The sequence below is a fragment of the Myripristis murdjan genome, chromosome 18 (genome assembly GCF_902150065.1).
Source record: "Myripristis murdjan chromosome 18, fMyrMur1.1, whole genome shotgun sequence".
In the NCBI taxonomy this organism is placed as follows: domain Eukaryota; kingdom Metazoa; phylum Chordata; class Actinopteri; order Holocentriformes; family Holocentridae; genus Myripristis; species Myripristis murdjan.
In genome coordinates, this window is record NC_043997.1 from 9,009,404 (window position 1) to 9,032,171 (window position 22,768).

A 22,768-nucleotide genomic window follows, 5' to 3' on the forward strand; every position below is an offset into this window, starting at 1 on the left:
TTATTTTTATTGTTTTTTTGGTCCTGCTGCCTGTTGTTTTATGTTTACTGTGAAATATGTTGTCCTTTGTGTCTTTTTGTATCACTTCAATTGCAAAGAAGAATTTCTCCTTGGGGAAAATAAAGTTGAATTTAACTTAATTTGTGTGTTCGGAAGCCATTTGGGTAGAGAAAAAAAAAGAGAAAAAAGACCAAGTGAAGTTTATGACATCTGTTTTACTTCCAGTTGACGAAGCCAGAGCAGCATTTCAATAGGAATAATACACAGGTCACGGTTTCAAGAGAGTAACAATAGATAAACATCAGTCAGTTGTAAACTTGTTCATCATGAAGCCACATGATAATAAACTCTTTGTTGGTTTGTTCGCAGGGCGTGAAACTAACTTCACAAGTCATCCAGCCAAAAAAAAAAAAAAAAAAAAGCAAACAAACAAAATAACAACAAAAGAAAAAAAAATAAACAGTTGGGCCAACCGTTAGAATCTGTTTGCAGCCGCAGCACAGTGTGTGTGAAACAGAAAGACCTCTCCTGTTAAAACCACCTTCACCATGAAAAGGAGATACGGATTTAAGATTTTCGGATGACGGAAATGGAATGTGTACGAGGCTGGAACTCAGGAATGTATCGGGAATATCGTCTTAAAGGGAAAATAGTTTTTTTTTGCTTACTGACCACTAGCACAAAATAACAGCGTTCAGGGTTGTTGTGTTCTTTTGGGACTACTTGCTCTTTTTTCTTTCTTTTTGTTCTGTGGACAATCACAGTAGAGACGGACGAGACGGACTGAGGTAAACCGGAGCGCCAACGTTCCTTCGGCTCTGTGTTCCCTCAAATCTGTGTCCCACCGGCCTTAGATACTGCGTTCACGACCATATCGTTGAAAATCGTGAGAACGTGATTCCTCCTTGCTGCTTCCGCCTGATTTCTCTCACTTTGCCATGGAAGATTTTGACAAGCCTGGAGTTCATCGTGGAAGCATCGTCAGTAATAATACTTGTGATAGGCCCTTAGTCAGTCGATCTAATCTTCTCTACATGTTTATTCACATTTATTCAGCTCGTTCATCGGCAGGCGAGTGTTTAGCATTTTGCATTTGCTGCTGGCCTGTGAATCGTTAGCTGTAAGTTCTCAGTGATTTGAAGGGAAGCGTGAAAACTCTCAAGTCATCAGGGCGAGTTTTCAAAGTTGGACTCCTGATCTCTCCGATATGGCATGAACGCAGCATACGTTCCCTGACTTCTAAGTTCCCTCAGCTCTATGTTTCCTTGAATCTATGTCCCTTCAGCTCCATGTTTCCTTGAATCTACGTTCCCTCGGCTCCATGTTCCCTTAGCTCTATGTTCTTTAAGCCCTATGTTCCCTCAATGCTATGTTCCCTCAGTCCGATGTTCCCTCAGCGCCATGTTCCCATGTTCTCATTCTAAGTGGTCTAAGCTCTTGAACAAAACATTGTACACGTAAAACACTGTAAAATGAGTTCCAAAAAACGAACAAACATATTTTTTGCTAACTTTAATGAGTTAGTTCAAATCTTGTTGCAACCACTTACAAACTCTACCAGCCTAATTCTGACACCCTGACTGAACACAGGGCTGGGGGAGTACAGGGCGTACTTTACATGAGGATTAATTTCTTGGCGACGGAGGGAACATTGGGCCAACCCTGTCCGAACGTCTTTTGAAGGAGGATGTGTTGCAATTCTTACTCTTCGCCCATAGAGGGTGATCGAGGTCATACATTAATGCACCTTTTAATATTTGCACAGTGACTGTGGTTATCAAAATAAAGGAGAAAACGTCTAATCGTCAAAGTGGCAGGTAGATTTGACACATGAGCCCACCACGTGTGAGATGTTGTTGCGTTTGGCTGGTGGCTCGTGTTAATTTCAAGCCCTCCTTATTTGTACACACATTCCTTCCCGCTGTCAAGTAAAACAGCAAACCGGTGCGCTTGGTTCGTTTCACAGAGATGTGGCCGGAAGTCAAAAGTTAGGGCGCTTCAAACAGAGGGAATAAAGTGGTGATGAGGCAACTCCGCCAAGGTGGGTGAATCGAAACAAGCGCACGCTGTTAATTAACATTGATACAAAAAAAACAAAACAACTGCATTTTTCAACAGAATCAAACAGGCAAGCCAGTACCCTGATAGTTAACACACACCTGGACAAAAACACATGTACAGCTTGAAAGGTTTTTAGATATCTGCAAAAAGCCAAGGTGCACTTGCTTTTCATTTTGTGATTTTAAAGGGGATTCAGTTCTCCCCTAGACTGGAACCAGGGATACCCAACATTACCAAACTTGTAAGTTTTACAGAAGTAAAATTCAAGGTGAGGCAATTTAAGACTAAATCTTACACATCTTGTGATGTGTTTTCTTTTTGCAAATTTTCACAAAAACATTTCAAACCTTGTATTGTTTTACCCAGATCCTGGTAGAAAAAGAAAAAGTTCTGAGTTTCAGTAACTCTCACTTCATGAGAATTGCACACTTCATTGATATAAAATACATACCTCCCTATGTACAGCTAACACAAACCAAACCTGGGCGAGTACGCGCTCAATATTGCAAGTTTAACAGCCGGTCACATCGTGTTTGGTTGGAGACCAGTGATGTGCCACCATGTTGGAGGAGTCACAACAAAATGAGAAGACTGTACCATCACCGCCTGTTCTTCCCCTCACCCCCCCGTCCCTTTAGTGGTAAAACTGAAACTCCCAGACACCTCACAGAAATAAGGCATATTCTTTGTGTGGTCAGAGAGGAAGCGTGCACTCCCATTCACCTCCTTGTGAAGTGAGGCCGTAGTGATGGTGTGCAGAAAGCTTGTTGGCCAAGTAGAGTTTTATTAACTTCACCCGGTATTAAGCTGACAATAGCCAATCAGATTTCAAGGCTTTCTTGGTTCCAGACTGATTCTAGTTTTGCCTGGCACTTATAAAAATGGATGAAAAGTTGATGATAGGCGTACAAAAACTTCGAGAACAGAGTCTGAGATACACAGCTCTAGCTCTGAAGCTATTTGATTCGGGGAAACACTCTCCATTTACTTTGAATTGCATGAAGGCGCCTCCTTGGCTTCTGATGGTCGTCACGTTAAAAGTTCCCGTCAGTTTGCAGAGGACACCGAGCATGTTGGGGTTAAATATGTCAATGTTTGGTTTGAATCGCAGGTGTGAATAGTGGAAAAAACATGGCTGAAGCTGTTTTTCACCATTTTGAACTTTTGACTTGGCGACCATCGGAAACCAAGGAGACACCTTAAAGCAATACAAAGTCAATGGAGAGTGAATATGAATTGTTCTGGAAAGCCAATACCAAAGCAATGCCAAATGCATGTTTTTGTGTAGATACATGACTTATTGCTATTAGTCGTCACTTTGCAGCCACACGGCTCTAACATCGACCCGGCTGCTCGCAGTGTGAACGCACTGAAGACGTGAAACTGCAGTCCCTAGTTTTGTTGTCAGCCCTCCAATGACGCTGTATTTCCCTTGTTACCACAAGCAATTTTCCAAGTGTTTGTCTTTTCAGAGACCTAAGATACAGTTAGCATAATCTGCTGTTGTTGTTTGAACATGGTTTAAAATAGAAGCTAATACTGACTTATTTTTGATGATTGCATTTTCAAATCCTGGTCGACACACACACTTAATCTGAAGTATGTCACTTCTATTTCCCATAAAGCACATGAAAAATCATCAGTGTGGTACAAAACGATAATTTCATTTGTTTCTTCCTCAGTTTCACTTCACTTTCCTTAAACAAGTGGCAATATCTTGGGGAAAAAAGGGAAGTTACTCCACTTGTTTCAAAATGATGTCACACCGTTCAGGAAAAGGTCCCGACAAAAAGGGAAATTACAGTGGAAACAAGTGAGATCATCTTGGAACAGTTTTTTTTTTTTTAAATGACATTATAAGACTAATATAAATACCTTATTAAAATTGATGTTTTTGCTATTTAAACCACTGTTACACTTCTCATGATTTTCCCTTATATATCTGAAACTCCCTCCATTCATATTAGCCCAGGCTGGACACAGATAGTTAGATTAACTATATACACATACATAAAAACACGCCACGGGGTGAAGTTGCCTTTGCTTTCCGCCGAGGAAGGACCCGGTTTGCTGCAACCTCTCAATTAAAAGATGCCACCCATGAAAAAGATTTAATTTCACAGTTTTTTTTTTTCTGAGGCATCCAGCTGACGCTCTTCTCCTGAGCAACTGAGGCCGGTTACAGTCACACTCAACACCGAAAACGTCGCTGTGTTGAGGACTGTTCCCCGACATTTTGTATTGTGATGCATTTCAGGTAAAGGCTGCAAATATAAATACTTCTAAACAAACTACAAAGAAAGTAAATACAAACCTACATGGTATTCAACTTGTAGGTAGCTGCCAGTGCTTCCTGACTGAACCCAGTCACTAAGGACCTCAGTGTGACAGCCGAATCACTGGATCCAGTGGTTTGGGGAGGGGAATTCGCAGATACACAGAGTATGGTACACTGGTTCCTGTCTTAACTAAACAGTGGGAACACGATGGAGGGTGTCAAATTTTGAGGCTGACATTTGAACATATTGGTAATGCTTCTTCACCAAACTTCAATATCTAGGCAAAAGGGGACTAAAATTGCCATCATCTACTCTACAGATCTAATAGCAGACATTCCTCTACCACAGTCACAAACACACACACCCTCCACTGTTATCATCTGCTGCCCTCTTTAGCATAAATGATTCATAACCTCGATCTAGACTCGAGGAAGCCGGTCACCACTATGAATGCCATATAAGCAGAGAACTGGCATGTGCCACGAAGGCGTGTCAGTGTATGTCTGCATTGTGTTAACTGTGAACAGGGCCTAACATTAAGTGTAGCAGGAAGGGCTGAAGGACACTTCATCGGGGCACACGGCTGCTGGACTGAACCTGTGAGCTTTGGCTGGCCGTCGTGGGTCTCTTTAAAATCTCTTTTTAAATCTCAAAATGCTATACTTGCTTCTATTCCCCCCAAAAACAACTATTTTTTGAGCTAAGGACTAAAGAATTCTCAACTAGTAAAAAATCATAATTTGCTTTACTAGAATGCCCGCAACTATTCATAAACACAGGAGTAAATTTTGTAAAATGCGAGCTATCTCATACATGAATTAGTGTGTGTGCATTGGCAAGTCCATCTCAAGTGAGGCAAAAGTGAGGTAGTGACACCACTATGGGTACCCAGGATGACCAATATTGTCGTCGGTTGACTGTAAGGTGAACCCGCACTGGGAACGGGTGTGTCCGAAAGCTATAAATGTTTCGCTGAGGTTAATCTCACGTAGCGACGCCGGCGTCTGAAACAGAGGTCTGGAGAAATTTTCCCTGTTAAATGTGGGATAATGAGAAGTAAAAAAAAACAGGTTGCCATCGCTAGCTTGGGTTCTACTTTGCTGACAAGTCGACAAAGTGTAGCAACGGCTTTGATGTTTGTTAAGTTTTGTTTCCTTGTTGTTCTTTGTAAAGTTTTTTTTCCCTAGCTGGCTAAGTGCAACAACGTCCGTCTTGATCTTTGTAAAGTTTTTTCTCCAAGTCATAGTGTGGCAATATTTTTACTATTCTTTGTAAAGTTTTATTTCTCAAGCTGGCTAAGTGTAGCAACATCCCTGTTCTTTGCAAAGTTTTGTTTCCCTGGCTAGCTAACTGCAACAACGCTGTTTGTTGTTCTTTGTAAAGTTTTTCCCCAAGTCGTAGAATAGCAACATTTTTACTGTTTGTCGTAAAGTTTTGTTTCCCTAGCTAGCTAAGAGCAACGTCCTTGTTGTTCTTTGTAAAGTTTTTTCTCTAAGTCATAGCGTGGCAATATTTGTACTGTTCTTTGTAAAGTTATATTTCTCAAGCTAGCTTAACCCTTTCGATCTGAATGTGTTGTCGCCGACACAACTGTGCATGTCATATTGTAAGTAGCGTAACTTCCGTAAAGTTTGAGCTACTGAACAAATTCCTAGCCAAGGCCATTTCTCTGCCCCTGTCAGTGACGGCCAGGGACACGACAGGTCACAGAGAGAGGTCCCTGTTCTTTGTAAAGTTTTGTTTCCCTAGCTAGCTAATTGCAACAATGCTATTTGTGGTTCTTTAAAAAGTTTTTCCCCAAGTCGTAAAATAGCGTCATTTTTACTGTTCATCATTTTGTTTCCTTAGCTAGTTAAGAACGACAACGTCCTTGTTGTTGTTTAACTTTTTTTTCCAAGTCGTAGTGTTGCAGTATTTTTACTGTTCTTCTTGAAGTTTTGTCTCCCAAGCTAGTTCAGTGAAACAACATCCTTGCCCTTTGTTTTCTAGCTAGCCAAGTGTAGCAATGCCCTTAGTCTTTGTTTTGTTTCCCAAGCTAGCGAAGGGTAGCAACATCTGTTTTCTTTGTAAAGTTTTGTTTCTCGAGCTAGAAAGTGCAGCAACGTCCTTGATGTTGTTTGTAAAGTTGTTTTCCCCCTAGTCGTAGGGTAGCAATATTTTTATTGTTCTTCATAGTTTTTTATTTTCTAGCTAGCCAAGTGTCGCAATGCCCTTGTTCATTGTTTTGTTTCCCTAGCAAGCAAAGTGTAGCAAAACATCCCTATTTTTGTAAAGTTTTGTTTCTCTAGCTAGCGAAGTACAGCAACGTCCGTGATCTTTGTAAAGTTTTGTTTCCTAGCTTCACCCTTGGAAATATTAACTGGTTTTACGATCACAGCCCACGATGTCGCTGCTGCTGTCTGACCTACTGACCATGTGCTTAAATTTCTCCAAACGTCTGTCATCTGAGCCGGACGTGTGGCTGCAAAGATTACACGACAGTCATTTAACTCTTGGCGAGGAAGCAGCAAATCTGAGGCCGTGTTGGTGCTGAAAGGCAACTTCACCCCTTCACATAAAAATACACAGTCATTGGTAGAGTTAACTCCACGGAATAGTTAGAAACAATAAATAAGTTAAGAACCGTCCCTTCACTGAGATATTGTAGAATACTGAGGTGTGTGTGTGTGTACGTGTGTGTGTGTGTGTGTGTGTATATGTGTGGTGGATGGGGGGGGTGACTTGTGAGGGAATAAAGGAGGTTTTCGTCACGGTATTTAGCACAAAATATTATTTTCATCTCTAGCTAAAAATAGAATTCGAGGAAAGTGTTGCAGTAAACAAGATTTAAGTGCCTGTCCAACACCTACCTTGTTAAATCAGACCAAGTCACTCCCTGTTTGTGTGTGTGTGTGTGTGTGTACGTGTGTGTGTGTGTGTGTGTGTGTGTATCTGGTGGGTTACATGTATGTGTAACACAGTTTAGTTACTCGCACAACAAACTGCACTTCTTTGTATCTTGAAATAAATACAGGAACAAGAGGAAAAACAGAAAAACAAAACAATAATCTCTTGATAAGACATTCTCTGTCTCCTGTTGGATGATGAACCCAATTCCCAAAGGCATGAAATTTAAGTCCCAATCTAAACTTGTTTTTTTTTTTTTTTCTTTCTTTTTTTCATTACATCAGTTATGGGTATCAATGCACAGGGAGAATGGTAACTAGGTAAAAATATACTTTCTTCTTCGGCTCATAATACAATTAAATAATAGTTCATAAACTGTATGAATGTAAAAAACTTCATGATACTTGATTTTGAATAGTAAATAGTGTTGGTGATTGGTATCATAAACTCTGCTGACCTTTTTCTTTTTGGCTCCGTTTTGTTCTTCAGATTCAGGGCTGGGATTTTAACAAAATCAAAAACAGGAACCACGTAAAGTCCAACTCAGTAAACTGGACAGAGTCGCCCAGCAAATAAATTAAATAAACATTAGAGGCATCTTGTGCAAATAAAATATTCAGTAACATCTAGGAATTTCAGGGGCTTTTCGGCTGAGGGGTTTGTGGTGTCAAAAGTAACGAAACGGGAAGTCAACTCCTGGCCAGATCCCGTCACCACTTTGAGAGTGCAAAAAAAATAAATAAATAAAAAACAACTTTGACCTATTTCTTTTAGGCTCCTTTTTGTTTTTCTCACGGTGGGGAATTAACGTGAGGAAAAAAAGGAACCGTGTAAAGCTCCACTTGGTTTTCTAAACTTCAATTCAGTAACATTTAGGAAATTTAGGGGGGTTTTGATTGACCGACTCCTGGCCATATCACGCAACTTCCTTTAGATATTTAGGCAGCAGCAGATATACTCTAGACTCTTTGGGGCATACCAAGCACCAGGGTTAGACTGGCATACAGGGCTGATACTGGCCTTTTAAGAAAAGTAAAGAAACCGGCCCATCAGCAACGTAAATAAGATAGATATAATGTAGCTTGTTAAATTCAATATTTACAGTATATAATAATATTTACTTGTAATAAAACTGTTATTATTGTTATCTTGGGATTTCAGCGCTCAAGAGTTTCAGCTTCAATGCCATTTTAGAGGCTTTCCCCCCCATTTACGAAAATAAAGTACTGATTTCTTGTTAATAATCGAGAAAGATACTGGATTTCGGCGAGATTAGTGTGTTAAGAAAAAACGAACTAAAACAAGACAATGACAACAACAACAACAAAAAAAAACCTCACATATTGGTCGAACTCTCATATTGACCCTCGAAGCAGCTCTTTTGAGGCGTAATAATAAAATTATTTGAGACCAAACGAAGGAAAACCAGCCCTGTTTGTGTGACAAGAAAGCCAGGAGATAGAGTTTCATAAGCCTGGGATTTGGGGATGAGAGACTGGGTCGCTGTTTTAGGTCCTAAGGTGAAACAAGTCACACACACACACACACACACACACACACTATTATGCATCCATCCATCCATCCATTCATTCGTTCCTCTTGCCATTTCTGCCTCTTCATGTCTAAGATCAAAAGTTGGACACAGTCAGGCAGAAACTTGTTTTCTCTCTCTTTCTCACACACAAACAAATGTCTTGCCATCTCCTTCTGGTCCTCCCCTTCTCTCTCTTTCTCTCTCCCTCTCTCTCTCTCTCTCTTTCAGGTCAAAGGTCAGACGTCGTAGTCCGGCAGGGCAGAGTAGCTGATTCCGCCGACAGAGGGAGGGCTGGAGTGCAGCGGAAGAAGCCAACAAAACACCGAACCTGGGGAGAAAGCAAACAGCATTTTTATATTTCACCATTAGGCCTCAGAGAGGTGAAGTATTCCTTTAACCGTTAAAGGAAAAAGCAAAAACCCTCTGGCATCGACTCCCATGCTCAGCACTCAAACGCAAACTCACGTGTTGTCGCTCAAATCTTAACCACTTCTGCAAAATCCTGCAAAAGTGTGTGTGCACAAGCGCGTCCATCCCAGCTCGACGCGACCACACATGTTGTAAAATGTTGTAAATCACGGCCAAGAGTTTTTGGAATACAAGTTTACCATGTAGGCTTGCAAGTAAAACTTGCTGAGGCGCTTTTTTACATGGGGTTAGCATCACCTGAGGAACACTACTAATTCGTAATAATTGCTGAGGTCGTCTGTGATCTTAATCCTGTGAGAATCGGCCATGCCTGTAATTTGTACGGTAAAAATTCCAGTGCAAATTACCAACCGCATTTCAGAAAACACTGCGTTCATCCGATAATATTAGTCAGGTGCAAATCGGCATCTCAGTCAATCAATCGGCATCTATTAATCCGGGTGATACTGTTAGTAAATTCAAGTAAAATTACAGACTTTGCTTATCCTGTGAGAATTGTACACAAACATGGTGGCTAATTTCTAAATAGCAAGAGGCAGTGAAGGCAGCACATGGTGAGTACCTGATACAAAAAATGATGCATAATGGGTGAACTATTCCTTTAAAGGCGACACTACAGCAATCAGTCCACTGTGTGTTTATAATGTCAAACGGAAGACACACACACACACACACACACACACACATGCCCCACCTCTTCCGAAGACCTCCCGCAGCAGGGCGAGCTTTGGCTTGCGGGTGTGTGTGGGGTGGTGGGGGAGCTGGGAGACGGAGGAAGAGGTGGAGGAGGAGGAAGAGGAGGTGGAGGATGTTCTGTCCTTCATCATCAGCCTGTTCCTCATCTGCTCTATGGGAGTCTCGTCTGTTATTATGGAGACCAGCTGGAGGGAGAGAGGGAGAGAGAGAGAGAGAGAGAGAGAGAGAGAGAGAGATTCCATCTTTTAAAGGGACATTCCTTTTTTTTTTTTGTTAAATGATATTCCAGCGGTTATTTTGTTTTTTTAGTTTAATTACATTTCCCACAGTGCCTTTCAAAAGAAGAAGTGTGTGAACTTGTTGCATTTTAAAAACAAGTTTTAAGTTAATAAAGTCGACTTTATGTGATCTTGTTGCAGCATTTCCGTGGTGGATAAATCAGTTTCTGTGCCTTTTCTATGATGGATTTCTCCCTGTGCGATTGTTGAGTGGACATCTGACGTGACACGTTGAAAATTGATCATTATGACTTGTATTTGCTGTATTTGACAGTTCAAGACATTTTAAAATGAAAAAAAAAAAAAAATGATAATACAGTGGTCCCTCGTTTATCGCGAGAGTTACGTTCTAAAAATAACCCGCAAAAGGCGAAATCCGCGAAGTAGTCAGCTTTATTTTTTACAATTATTCTAGATGTTTTAAGGCTGTAAAACCCCTCACTACACACTTTATACACTTTTCTCAGACAGGCATTAACATTTTCACTGTGGCATTCTGTATTTTAGTCAATTCAACAGGCAACTATAGCGCATGTTTATTTTGTTACTTTATTCCTCATTTAAGGGTTGAGAGTGAGTCGAGGTGATTGCTTACAGGAAAGGAGACGGTGAGAGCGTGTGTGTGTGTGTGTGTGTGTGTGTACCTGGTCGTAGAAGATGACCATGACAAACACGCCGAATAACACCGACTCCACCAGGAGAATGATGTAGTGAGCACTGAGAGAGAGAGAGAGAGAGAGAGAGACAAAGAGAGAGAGAGTTCACAAAAGTTCACAAAAACATAATTCAAGATATAATAAGTACATACATATAAAGTATAAATCTAATTTGCATAAAATGCTACCCACCCAGCTCCAATATGCCTGGTCAGCTGTCTACGTCACTAACGGACGACCTTGTTTTACCACAAAATTATCAAGTTGTTTTACTTTTCGATACAAAATGCCAATTAAATTTGACTAAATCCAGTCTGTTTGTACAGCTGAGCATCGTTTTCAGCTGTGGGTCGCAGGCAGGATGTTTTTTTTTGTGGATGTTTGGTGTCTTGCTGGCTGCATGTGTATCTGGTCTGTGCAAAAAAGACTGTTCTCAACATTTTCCACACAGAGAGTAGGCTGAGCTCTCTCTCTCTCTCTCTCTCTCTCCCTGCAGTTCTTTATGCGGTGCAGCACTCACACGATCAGGTGTTTGCTGGGCGTCTCCTCTCCTTCTTTCTCTGCATCGCCCTCCCTCTCGCTCCTGATGCGCCACACCCAGGCCGACACCACCAGCACCATGGAGTACAGACTGGCCATGCCTGCACACGAAGCAAACACTTACAGTCATTAGAGAAGTGGAGAAAAAACGTGCTTTTTTTTAATCTATCTTTTCATTTTTCTTCCAGTTGATCCTTTCCAGTTGATAAAGCAGTTTCAAATGCATTCACTTAGCAAAGCTGCACCATAGCAAAAAGGAAAGTACCACTGCTGAAGATTTTATAATAACATCGGCTCTTATTACAATCTAAAACTAAGATCAGGGTAGCTGAAAAGTTTAGATAGATAGATAGATAGATACTTTATTCATCCCGCAGGAAATTCACATTTTTTCAGCAGTATCCACAGATTACAGATTAAGTAAATAAAAAATAAAAATAAAGAATAAGATCTAAGTACAACAGAATAAGATCTGAGTACAACAGAATAACCTAAGTACAACCCAGTGTGCAAAAAGCAATGTGCAACAAAAAAAAAAACAGAAAAAAACAGAAAAAAACGTGTGCATGGGTGTATAAGATGTGCATAGAGGTAGGTCAATGTGCAAATTTAGAAGAAATATACAGTATACACATGATAAATAGCAGTAAGCAATATAAACACTATAAACAAGGATTATAAAAAAAATAGAAATATGAACAATTTCAACAGAAGTATTAACAGTTAAACAGAAGTAATAACAGTTAAACAGCAGTGGAAAATAACCTAACCTGAGGAACACACGCTCCGACCGAGGTTCAGAGTTAGTGTGAAACCATGAGACCAAGACCGTCGACAGAACCTGACGCCCGGTACTGGGAATTCAGGAACTGTCAGACTTGATCCAGCCTCATGGAATCACCCCTTCCCCTCCAGTTTAAAAGTAATGATATTTAATCTAAAACATCTTTAGCTCTATAGTTTCAACTTGAAACTTAACTTGGACCCAAACAGCCAGAGAGAGAAGATTATGGGACAAAACTAAAAGTATAGCACTTAATTAAAGAATGTGAAAAAAGACAAATCCTCATGGGGAGTTAGTTTCCTTAGTCTGACGAGCAGCAAAAAAAAACACCCAAAGTGTTGTTTTATAACGACATGGACGGCAAACAGCCAAAAAATCTTAGCATCTTAGTGACAAAATCAGAAAATATGGGATATTTTTACTTCATTAATTCCTAAAACAAATCATTAATTACTGAAAATGACAATTGATCACTGTTCTGTCGATTGACTCAGTGCTTACTTCATAAATTGTTTCAGCACTAATTATTTTATGAATAATAGTCACTGTAAAGCACATGCAGCAACACTAATCATAACAACAGCAGTAATACTAACGTTTGCAGTGGTAACAGGAGTAACAGTACTAACAGTAACAGTAGTAACAGTAATCTAACAGCAGTGAAGTAGAGAGCGGTGCTAATAGAAAACGTAGTGGTAACAACAGGAGTATTGATGGTAACACTGGTAACAGCATCGATGTTTGAGGTGCAGCAGCAGCCAGAAAAATGATAATTCACAGCCGACGGTGGGTCTGTGCCTGCAGGGGTGACAGTGCTGGACATGAACTCACCAGTATAGAAGAGAAACTGGATGAAGTACTTCTGATTTAGCTCCCCAACACAGTTGTTGATCCTAAACACACACACACACACATAAACATAAGGCAAGTTACACGGGTGATGCTGGCTGTTTAGTGGTTTGATGCAGAGATGAAGAATACAGGAGAAAATGAGTGAGAAAGGGAAGAGAGGAGAGAGTTTGAAAAAAAAAATCAAATAAAAGATAAAAGAAAGGAATACGGCTGGACTAAATTAACAGATTTCCAATTTGAATCGATCATCATAACGATCCAATATTGATCCATTTAAAGGCAGAATGTGTAGGATTTTCCTAAAAAACAATGTATAGGCTCATAAAAAAAAAAAAATCCCTCTTCATCATCACTTATGAGCCACGAGCAGTGTGTGTTAGTGTGTGTGTCTGCAGAGACTCTGCCCTGCCTGGGTGTGTAGCTCCCAGCCAATCACAGCGCAGCACGGTGCCAGATTGACGGCACAACATCCAACAGGAAGCTGTGAAAGTTGTGGATTGTGGATTGCGGAAAAAAAGGAAATCTAGCGAGGTGAAACGCCAATCAGTCAAAACTCATGGAGAGGAGGAGGATGAAGAGCGACACCGAGTCAGCCGGTTTTCTTTCGGACAAGGAGGTGGGTTTCATTCCATCGCCATCCTAGGAAACAAAACCTCGCTGGAGACTTTTAGCTTAGCCAGGGGGGAGGGGCGAATAAATCCTCCTCATCCTGCCTTTAAACTCTGAAACGAGTTTTTAATATTACCTGGACCCTCACCCCCGATCTAACCCAAACTACACAGAACAGAAAATCAAACTGAATCAGTGATGATACCAAACCCTAAAGGAGAGGAAGAGAAGGGGTGATGGAGTGAAGGAAGAGAGAGGAGAGAAGAGTGGGGTGAAAAACAGATGGAGGATGGCGGTTTAAAGAGCGGAGAAGTTGGTTTGTGAGGAGCGGAGGAGGCGAGGCGGCTGACCAGGGGCAGTGGTGGTCCATGCGGCGGATGCACCTCTGGCAGACCCTGCAGTGGTGCGCTCTGGGAGGCCGGTAGGTCTCACAGCGGCTGCACACCGTCCAGCCCTCACAGCCCTGAGGAGAGCAACGAGAAGCTTCAGTGTGACGACGGGACACGGAAATTTAATCTCAGATTTCCCAATGTCTGACTGGTTAATTTCCAACGTTTCGATAACGTTTCATTCAGGAAGAAGAAAAGAAAAACTGCTTTTTCCTCAACGGGGAAAAGCAGAACTACATGCAGCAGCGTTTGTTCAACTAGTAAATAATCACTCTTGTATTTATCAAATTCACACTAAATACACACTCGTACATTGTCTTTATTTTTTCTGAATAAACACACTTGTATTGATTCAATTCTTACTAAATAAACACTCAAAATCATTAAATTCTTACTAAATAAACACTCAAAATCATTAAATTCTTACTAAATAAACACTCAAATTCATTAAATCCTTACTAAATAAACTCTTCCATTGCCTATTTTTGCTAAATAAATGATTACGTATTCATGAAATTCTTACTAAATAAACACTCACACTGACTATTTTTGCTAAATAAACGCATATGTATTTCTTAAATTCTTGCTAAATATACAGTTATATTCAGTAGTCGAGTTGTAAAAAAAAATTCAGGGGGGATGGTGAATTTTTTTCACTTGATGAAAAGGGAGGATGGCAGTTTTACAGGGTGGATGATTTTAACCGTTTTTATTTCAGGGGTGATGCCATCCCCCCTCAACTTGAATACTGATTATATTTATACAATTCTTACTAAATAAAGCCACTTATATTAGCTAAATCTTTACTAAATAGGAATTCTTATATTTATTTATTTTTATTTGTTTATTTATAAATCTTTTCACAAGTGGAAGTTTGTTTGGAGCGAGTTGAAGTGGACGCAGCGTTTACTGTCATGTGGCGGTGTTCGCATTTTCTTCATGTATTTGATATTTTGGTTTTGCAATTTAGCCACGTGCCAAAAACTGGGATGGCACGATTACAGTAAAAATTAAATTTAAAAAAAGTAAAAACATTGCGCACTATGATCGTCCTTAATGAGCAAAAGAATGCAATTATGGATTCATGAACATTGATATCCTGCTGCTGAGATTAATTTCTGGCCTGTAGATGGAAGATAAATTGTTAATAAATAAAAAGCGCGAAAACATTGGTATTCAAACAGAACCGATATTCAGCAACGGCATCTCAGTTTTTTTTGTTTTTTTTTTTTATTTCTGTCTGCTGAAGAATCTAAAATACTGAATCTGTGTGTGTGTGTGTGTGTGTGTGTATGTGTGTGAGTGTGTGTGTTCAGTTTATAATCGGCTGCAGGCTGCTGTGTCTGTCCGTCCGCTGCCTCGTCACCGTCAGACACGAGTCCGATCGGTGGCGTCCTGAACTCGACAGCGCTATTTCTGACAGCACCTGAAGGCAGCGCGGCCCCGCAGACAGGACATTGGCGACTCTGACAGACGAGGACGGGTCCGGCCTCTCCGGTTCACTGGACGGTTCAGCAGCAAACCACGCCAGCAATACACTCTCGCAATATGACGTTATAATATCATTTTAAAAATAAACTGTTTTGAATCGGCCCTGATTGTATGAAAGCACTCAGATAGGAGCTGCTGCACAGCTGTGTTTGTGTATTTACACAGATTTCCATCACCGCTACAGACTGTTGTATCAATATCAACATATTTTCTGGGTTTATTTTCTAAGTTAAACGTTTTAGAGCCTTCCAGGGAACCAAAGTCAGCGCCAACCCTAATGGTTTTTTTTAATTAAGTTCTTTAGGTTTTATATTTTTGGTTTCATATTCTGGGTTTTATTTGTGTCCTCTTCACAAAAGGAAGCACCAAAACACATCCCCTGTCTGTCTCCCGTTAGCTCCTCTCTGAAATATTACACACACACACCGACGTCCTATTTATTCCTCTGCATGATTTCAGATCTCATGAGAGACTGTGTTTACATCAACGCACAACGCGACAAGGCGTCTGTTTGACACAAACAAGACACAACATCCCAGTTTGTACGCAGCAGGGAGGTTTCCACACAAAGCCGCTGCGTCGTTTAAATAATTCAAATCAGCAAACGGTGGCGAAGAAATTAGTCGACTCTAGATGGTTGTTGTTTTCTCTGATGTGTCAACAGTCCAACAAGCCAAAGTTGGACTATGAAACCTGCTGGTGACAGTTGTTGGTTTTTGGCTGGAGGACACTGTCACCTACTGGGAAAAAAAACAAACGATCATTTTGCTACTCGCCTTAAAAGGAGGCCACTTCTACAACCTGTCGCTTTGTTTACTTTAAATGAGATCTGAATGTGTGAAATTTCATATTTTCCTGTGAGAAAATGACTGATTTGTCTGTGTCCACTTTATCAGCTCCACCTGTACAGTCTAATGCAGTTCAGTGCAGCAGCTCTGCCATGAATTTTACCTTTTAATAAAGTTTATAATGTTCAGTTTTTGTTGGAGAAATGTGTCAATTTAATTCTGTCTTTATTATTGAGGTTGTAGTTTGCAGAGGTCTTCTACTGGACAACATTATATTGAAAGGTGTTTCAGATTTTTTGTCCTCCCTATTTGTATACAATGAGTGGGGACAGAATATTGGAAACACCTCTCAATAAAATGTAGCCCAGTCCAACAGCAGCACTAACTATGAGCTCAATGCCAAACATAGAAGTGAATGAACACCTCTGTTCCCGTGACAACAAGAAAACCTGAGCATTATAGGCAGCAGGAAAGGAAACTTTATGGCACAACAGTTGGATTGGATTGGATTAGATTGTGCAGGTGGAGCTGATAAAGTGGCCACTGAGTGTATTTATGTATACAAATAAGTCAAATCCGACAATGGCAGGTGAAAATGCGAAAAGAAAAAAAAATGAAGTGGGGGTTTAACAACATTTTCAAAAATATTGTTAGAATAAAATGTGAACAAAATTGTCGACGCATAAAAAAAACAAACAATAAAGCACGTGCACTTTGACTTCACACGTGGCTCTTCTGTGGCGGTTACAGGTGCATTAACGCAAAACTGACATGGACTGAATTTGACTGATGACCTTTCAGACTCAACTGGGAAAAAAACAAACAAAACATGGAATAAGCAAGCACCGGTGATCAATGTATGTGCTTGTTCCACTTTCTTTTTTTTTTAATTGAGTCCTCACTTACAGCTGTAGGTCAACCGCCTGCAGTTTTACATACGAATAAGAAAAAAAGAAAGAAAAAAATAAGAAAAAAAATGACAAGGCACTTTGGAGGTCAGACATGGTTTAAACTTCCTCTTTTTTTTAACATCACAAGGGCTGATCATCTGCAGAAACGCTAAACACACACACACACACACACACACACACACACACACACACACACACACACACATAAACCACGTGTAAAACCTTGTCTCGTCACCGTGCCCACAACGAAAACACAGACTGAGCAGCTCGAGCGGTGAAAACACCTCGGCAGGCGCAGACACGGCGAAGCACAGACATAAATACAGTTCACACAGGCCGTAAACACAGAGTTCACACAAACACAGCTTCTCTCTGCACCGTGTTATTAGCTCTAGCAGACATGCAGCTGACTGTGCGAAGCCGGGAGAATTACAGCGAGGCGGGCCGGCGGCTTTCCCACATCACACGATGACAGAATCACACCTGGACCGGGCGCTAACACCGCCGTGTTAAACCAGAAACTCAACATTTACCCATTTAGATCACGACTTTTTGACTTCTTAACTGTATTCCAGGTGATTCATCTGGTGCCAAAACAGTTAAGCGACAATATTAACTATAATTCTGATAACTGATGTCACACGTTTATTAAGTAAGTATTAAGTAAAAACAGCAAAAAATGGATGTTTACAGTCTCACAAATGCTAAAATGGTCTTCCTATTCTCTGTTTGCATCATTAAAGTACTTTTTTTTAACTCAGAACTTTCCAACTCGTAAATTTTGGTCCTGCGATGTTGAGGCGTCAACTCGGGAAAAAAGAGAGGAAGAAGCAGAAGATGCTTTTTCCTCCAGAAGAGAAGGGAAGAGAGGAGAAAACTTGCTTTTTCCTGTCTTTGTTTTTTGTTTTTTTGTTTTCCTGGCTGCTCAGACTAACGGCCAAATTTAACTTTCCGTGGCCGCATGACGTAAACTGTGGCTTTGTGGACCGTCGCGTCCACCAGTGCAAATACAGCACAGCGAACACATCAGGACCTTGAAGCGACACAGAAGCTTCGTAACACACATTTGTCTGTTTAGGTTCTTGAGCTCTGTGTAAATCTACCCACCTTATTTTTTTTGGGACATGGAAGTAAAAGTTTGGCACACTTGTGTTAGATCACTCCGCTGCTCGGGCTGCGTGATTCTCGCCAAAAATGTGAATCGTGATTTTCTTGTCTCAAGGAACTGAGATCAGGATTCTCTCAGATGATTCTGACTTTTCCAACAAAAATATTTAATGCACTCCTCTGTTCAAGTAAAAAAAAAAAAAAAAAAAAAAAAAAAGTGCCTGAGATGCTCGCTGCGCAGACAGGCCTTTAACCAGACGACGTAACACATGAAAACGCTCGACTTAAACTTTGAAGTCTCTTGTAACCAAAAAAAAAGAAAAAAAACTCAAATCTGTTTTCCTCATTTAATCAGTGCACATGGCGATGCTGTGTAACATCTGTGTTTTTGAGGGTTAGGGTTAGTTAGAGTTCGTTTGTGTTTTTCAGGTTTGTGTGATCTGGCGGCCGAGATTTTCTGTGATGTGGTTTGTTCGTCCTTCATCGCGAGTTCATATTAGATTTTTCCGGTGACGTTCCAGGCGGTTATAGACAGAGCACTGCCCGCACGTTACGACTCCCTGCGCATCATCCTCAGGTTTAAACTCAAAACCAACATCGCTCTCACTGACTGGGTTGTGCGCGTGAATGTGTTGGCGGTTTTCTGTTTTGCTTCACATTGCCTGTGTGTGATTGATACTCTCGTTATTAGAAATGAGATCGCATATATGTATGAATCGAGATTGTGACGTTTTTATGATTAATCATGCAGCCTTATTCCCTGCTGACTACCTTCGTTAGGTAGATAGACCGGCTCGTTCTGCACATGCCGTGTTGGGCTGCTATTAGTAACGAGGACAGACAGTGGCATGCTGGGAGCGAGGGAGCATTGACTGAGTTGTACGTGTGAATGTTGAATAGCCTGTTTTGCTTTACGTTGCCTGTGTGTGACTGATACTCTCGTTATTAGAAATGAGACTGAATATATGTTTGAATCGAGATTGTGATTTTTTTACGATTAATCGCTGATTAGCTTCTTTATGTAGACAGACAGATTCCTTATCGTCCTTTAACAGGAAAATTTGTCACCACCAATCTGGTCCAGGTACATAAATACAATAAACGCCACCACATGACAGCATGAAAAACATCCATACAGAAAATACATCCACATTCATGCACATAAACTTATCATGTAGAAACCGATCGGCTTGTTTGATGATGTTGTGGGCGCGTTTCCTAAAATCAATCAGTCGTTGTGTTTGCTGCCAAGGTGGAAAGTGAGCTCGCTAGTCAATGACTGCAAAACAAATAAATAAATAAATATATAAAATAAAAATTGAAAACCACACACTAGCTGCGTCCATATTTCTGTTGACAATAAGGTGAATATTCTGTGACTCAAGTTTGGATTTAGAAAACAAGTCTTCTTTTTTTACCTCCCAATTTGACATTATGTTCAGGAAACGGCTCTCAGAAACACAGATTCAACTAAAATATGAACAAATTACAAGCACGACTCAAAGAGGATGACTTCTTTTTTTTTTTTTTTGACCGCTGAATTTTAAAAATGTAACTGTTTGAGTGAGAACGTGGATCCGGTTCACTGGATTTAAACTCCGGGTTTTCCTTGTTTGTCACTCACCCGTTCGCTCATTCGCGACGACTGGGACCGCAAGTCTGAGAAGTCGATGGCCGTGTCTGGAAGGGGCACCATACCTGGACACACACACACACACACACACACACACAATTAAAAAACATGTACACATATTTTACAGGCTGGATTTTTCCTTTTTTGGTTCATTTTCTTCATGACTCCTTTAACTTACAGCCCATGGACATAAAAAAGCAAAGATGTAAATACACACACACACACGCATACTAACCAGGGTCTGAGAAGACGGCTTTGGAGTGGCAGGCCAGCAGCAGCAGCAGGATCAGGTTGAACACTGATCCATGTAGCGTACACCACACACTGCCACAGACACAGAAAACAACACGGTTTTACACAAAGCGGCAGATTAATTATCAATATCAATCAATATCATTTCATCTTCCTGACTCGGTTTTGGTCTCATTAAACACTTAATGATGTGACATGACATGAACAGAACAAAAACTAATAAGCAATTATTCTCAATATATCGCAATACTGAGCATATTTCAAAATCTTTAAAATCACAATATTAATATCGTATTGTGGGGCAACTGGTGATTCCTAACCCTAATATGTACATATGCAGCCTCTAACGTTATGTAGAATATAGGATATATAAGCTGGGAAAACTACATCTCAGCATGTCAATACATACATATAAATATATACACACATAAATATACTATTAAATATACTAAATAAATGACAATTTAAATAAAATAAAATAAATAACATGAAAATAATAAAAAATAAAATAAGATCAATAAAGCAAAATACAGAAAAATAAATGACAGGAAAATAATAAAAATTTAAAAAATAAATTAAAATAAATTAATGACATGGAAATAATCCAAATAAAATAAAATCAATAAAATAAATAAAATAAATGACAAAATAATAATAAAAAAAAATAAAATAAAATAAAATAAATGACATGAAAATAATAACAATAAAAATAATTTTAAAAAATACGAGCTAAATGGTGGCTCATAAAAATGGTACACAAACAAAAACAATGTTCTATGTCATGTTGACCAAGTTTAAGATAATTTAAATGAGAACTAAAATATCCAGAATATTACAAGATGCAGTTCACTACAACACAGCCAGCAAAATACTAAATAAACAAACAAATAAACAATGCCAGCTGGCGTTAAAGATAATCGGTGTCCACATAATTAAACGTAAAGGCCATTTGTTTACAGAAATTTATCTGATAATTATGTACAGGTAAATAAAAAGCCTTGTTGTTGTGGTTTCTGCTGAACTTAGCTTGTAAACAAAAACAACTAGGCGTGTTTTTCATGTTGCCTTGGTCCCGTGGCGTTATTAAAAATCAGCCAGGATGTATTTAAATATATCGACACACATCAGAGTATGGCTAAAACAGGTTTTTATGTGAGAAACGAGAGCAGAAACAGGTTTTTTCAGCTAGCTTAGCCGGCTAGCCCTCTTCCCTGCTCAGAGTCAAATGAATGGAGGCTAGCGCAGCGGCACTGACGCCGTGTCGGTGGTTTTTACGGCTTTAAACGTCAATGGAAACGCACAACACTGACCTTCCCGAGTAGGCGGGGATGAGCACATACTGAATCACCACGTAGTCCGCATAAAACACGCTGAAATAAGTTAAAATCAAACAAATAAAGCCGCACGGGTCTCGCCTACAGCGCAGGGACGCCATCTTCTGCCGGGCTCCGCCCCCCCGTCCCCTGCTTCCGGGTGACGTCACCAGGAGCTGCTGCTGCCTTCCTGTGCAGTCGGAAATAACTATTTTAATGTATTTTCATTTATTAATTTTGGGCTTTTTCCTTCACTGTGCCTTATTGTCTTTTGTCATTATTTTTAATTTTCACGTCCTGATGTTTTCATCATGTTTTTAGCCACTGATGCCTTCTTGATTGTTGACTTTTTTGAAATTATACACTCAGAAAGTTGTATAGCGGAGAAACTATAGGTTGTTTTGTATATGAATTAGGTATTGTTGCAAGTATTTCCACCTATTGAAAGTTTGCATTTTTTTTAGTAGGCATTATAAACTGCAGCCACAGCCTAAACCTTTTTTAATCTTTAAATTGATTTCCTGAGATGTTCTGAGCTGATGTGTATAAGTATCTTCTTTTTTGTGTGTTTATGTATGTAGTATTAATTTTGTATCTGCAGACTGGGAAAATTAAATTTTATTTTACACTCTGCGTCCAAATAGTTTGAATAAATTATGTGGGCCACTTTACTAGTGAATTAAAACACCAAAACCTTTTCTTACAGGCAAGCTGGTCAGATTGTAACTTTTAAATTTTTTTTTTAATGTAATTCCTTCGGTAAATTATTATCAAGCAATGTGCATCAGTTTGCATGACTCACACATAATCCTAAACTTAACATTGTCTTTTACATATTTATTCTAAGACACAGCAGAATATTTTCTGTGTAATCTGTTAATTTTCTAATCTTGTTTTGTTAGACAACGTGCTGGAGAAGCCAAATATTTCACTGTGCAATAATTTACACCTGCAGGACTTCACAATTCAACTGTACAATAATCATGTGTATATATGTTGTATCCTTATTTACATATGTTCAATTTTTTATTACTGGGTTTATTGTTGCGATATTTTGTAGGAATCATGCACATACTGTCTTACAACTGGGATTAATGCACAAGTAGGATTCATGCACATACCTTTATCTATTTATTTTCTAATTTCTAATGCACATATCGTTCTATTTCTTTTTCTATTTCTTATAATTTCACTTATGCTTCAAATGTTTTCTTCTCTTGAGAATTTAAGCAACTGCATCTGACCCAGGTCCCCGCGGGGACCAATAAAGTATTTTATGA

General features: G+C 39.7%; 1 protein-coding gene across 1 annotated transcript; it reads right to left on the minus strand.

Moving 5' to 3' along the window:
- Nucleotides 1-195: 195 nt before the first annotated feature.
- Nucleotides 196-21,611, minus strand: LOC115376138 (palmitoyltransferase ZDHHC3). The gene is made up of 9 exons (XM_030075607.1): nucleotides 21,486-21,611; nucleotides 20,159-20,247; nucleotides 19,915-19,988; nucleotides 13,955-14,067; nucleotides 12,975-13,036; nucleotides 11,340-11,460; nucleotides 10,808-10,880; nucleotides 9,884-10,070; nucleotides 196-9,088 (listed from the first exon to the last, which is right to left on the minus strand). Exons 1-9 carry the CDS (start codon nucleotides 21,608-21,610, stop codon nucleotides 8,997-8,999), a joined length of 936 nt encoding a protein of 311 aa, XP_029931467.1. The 5' UTR covers nucleotide 21,611; the 3' UTR covers nucleotides 196-8,996.
- Nucleotides 21,612-22,768: the final 1,157 nt, after the last annotated feature.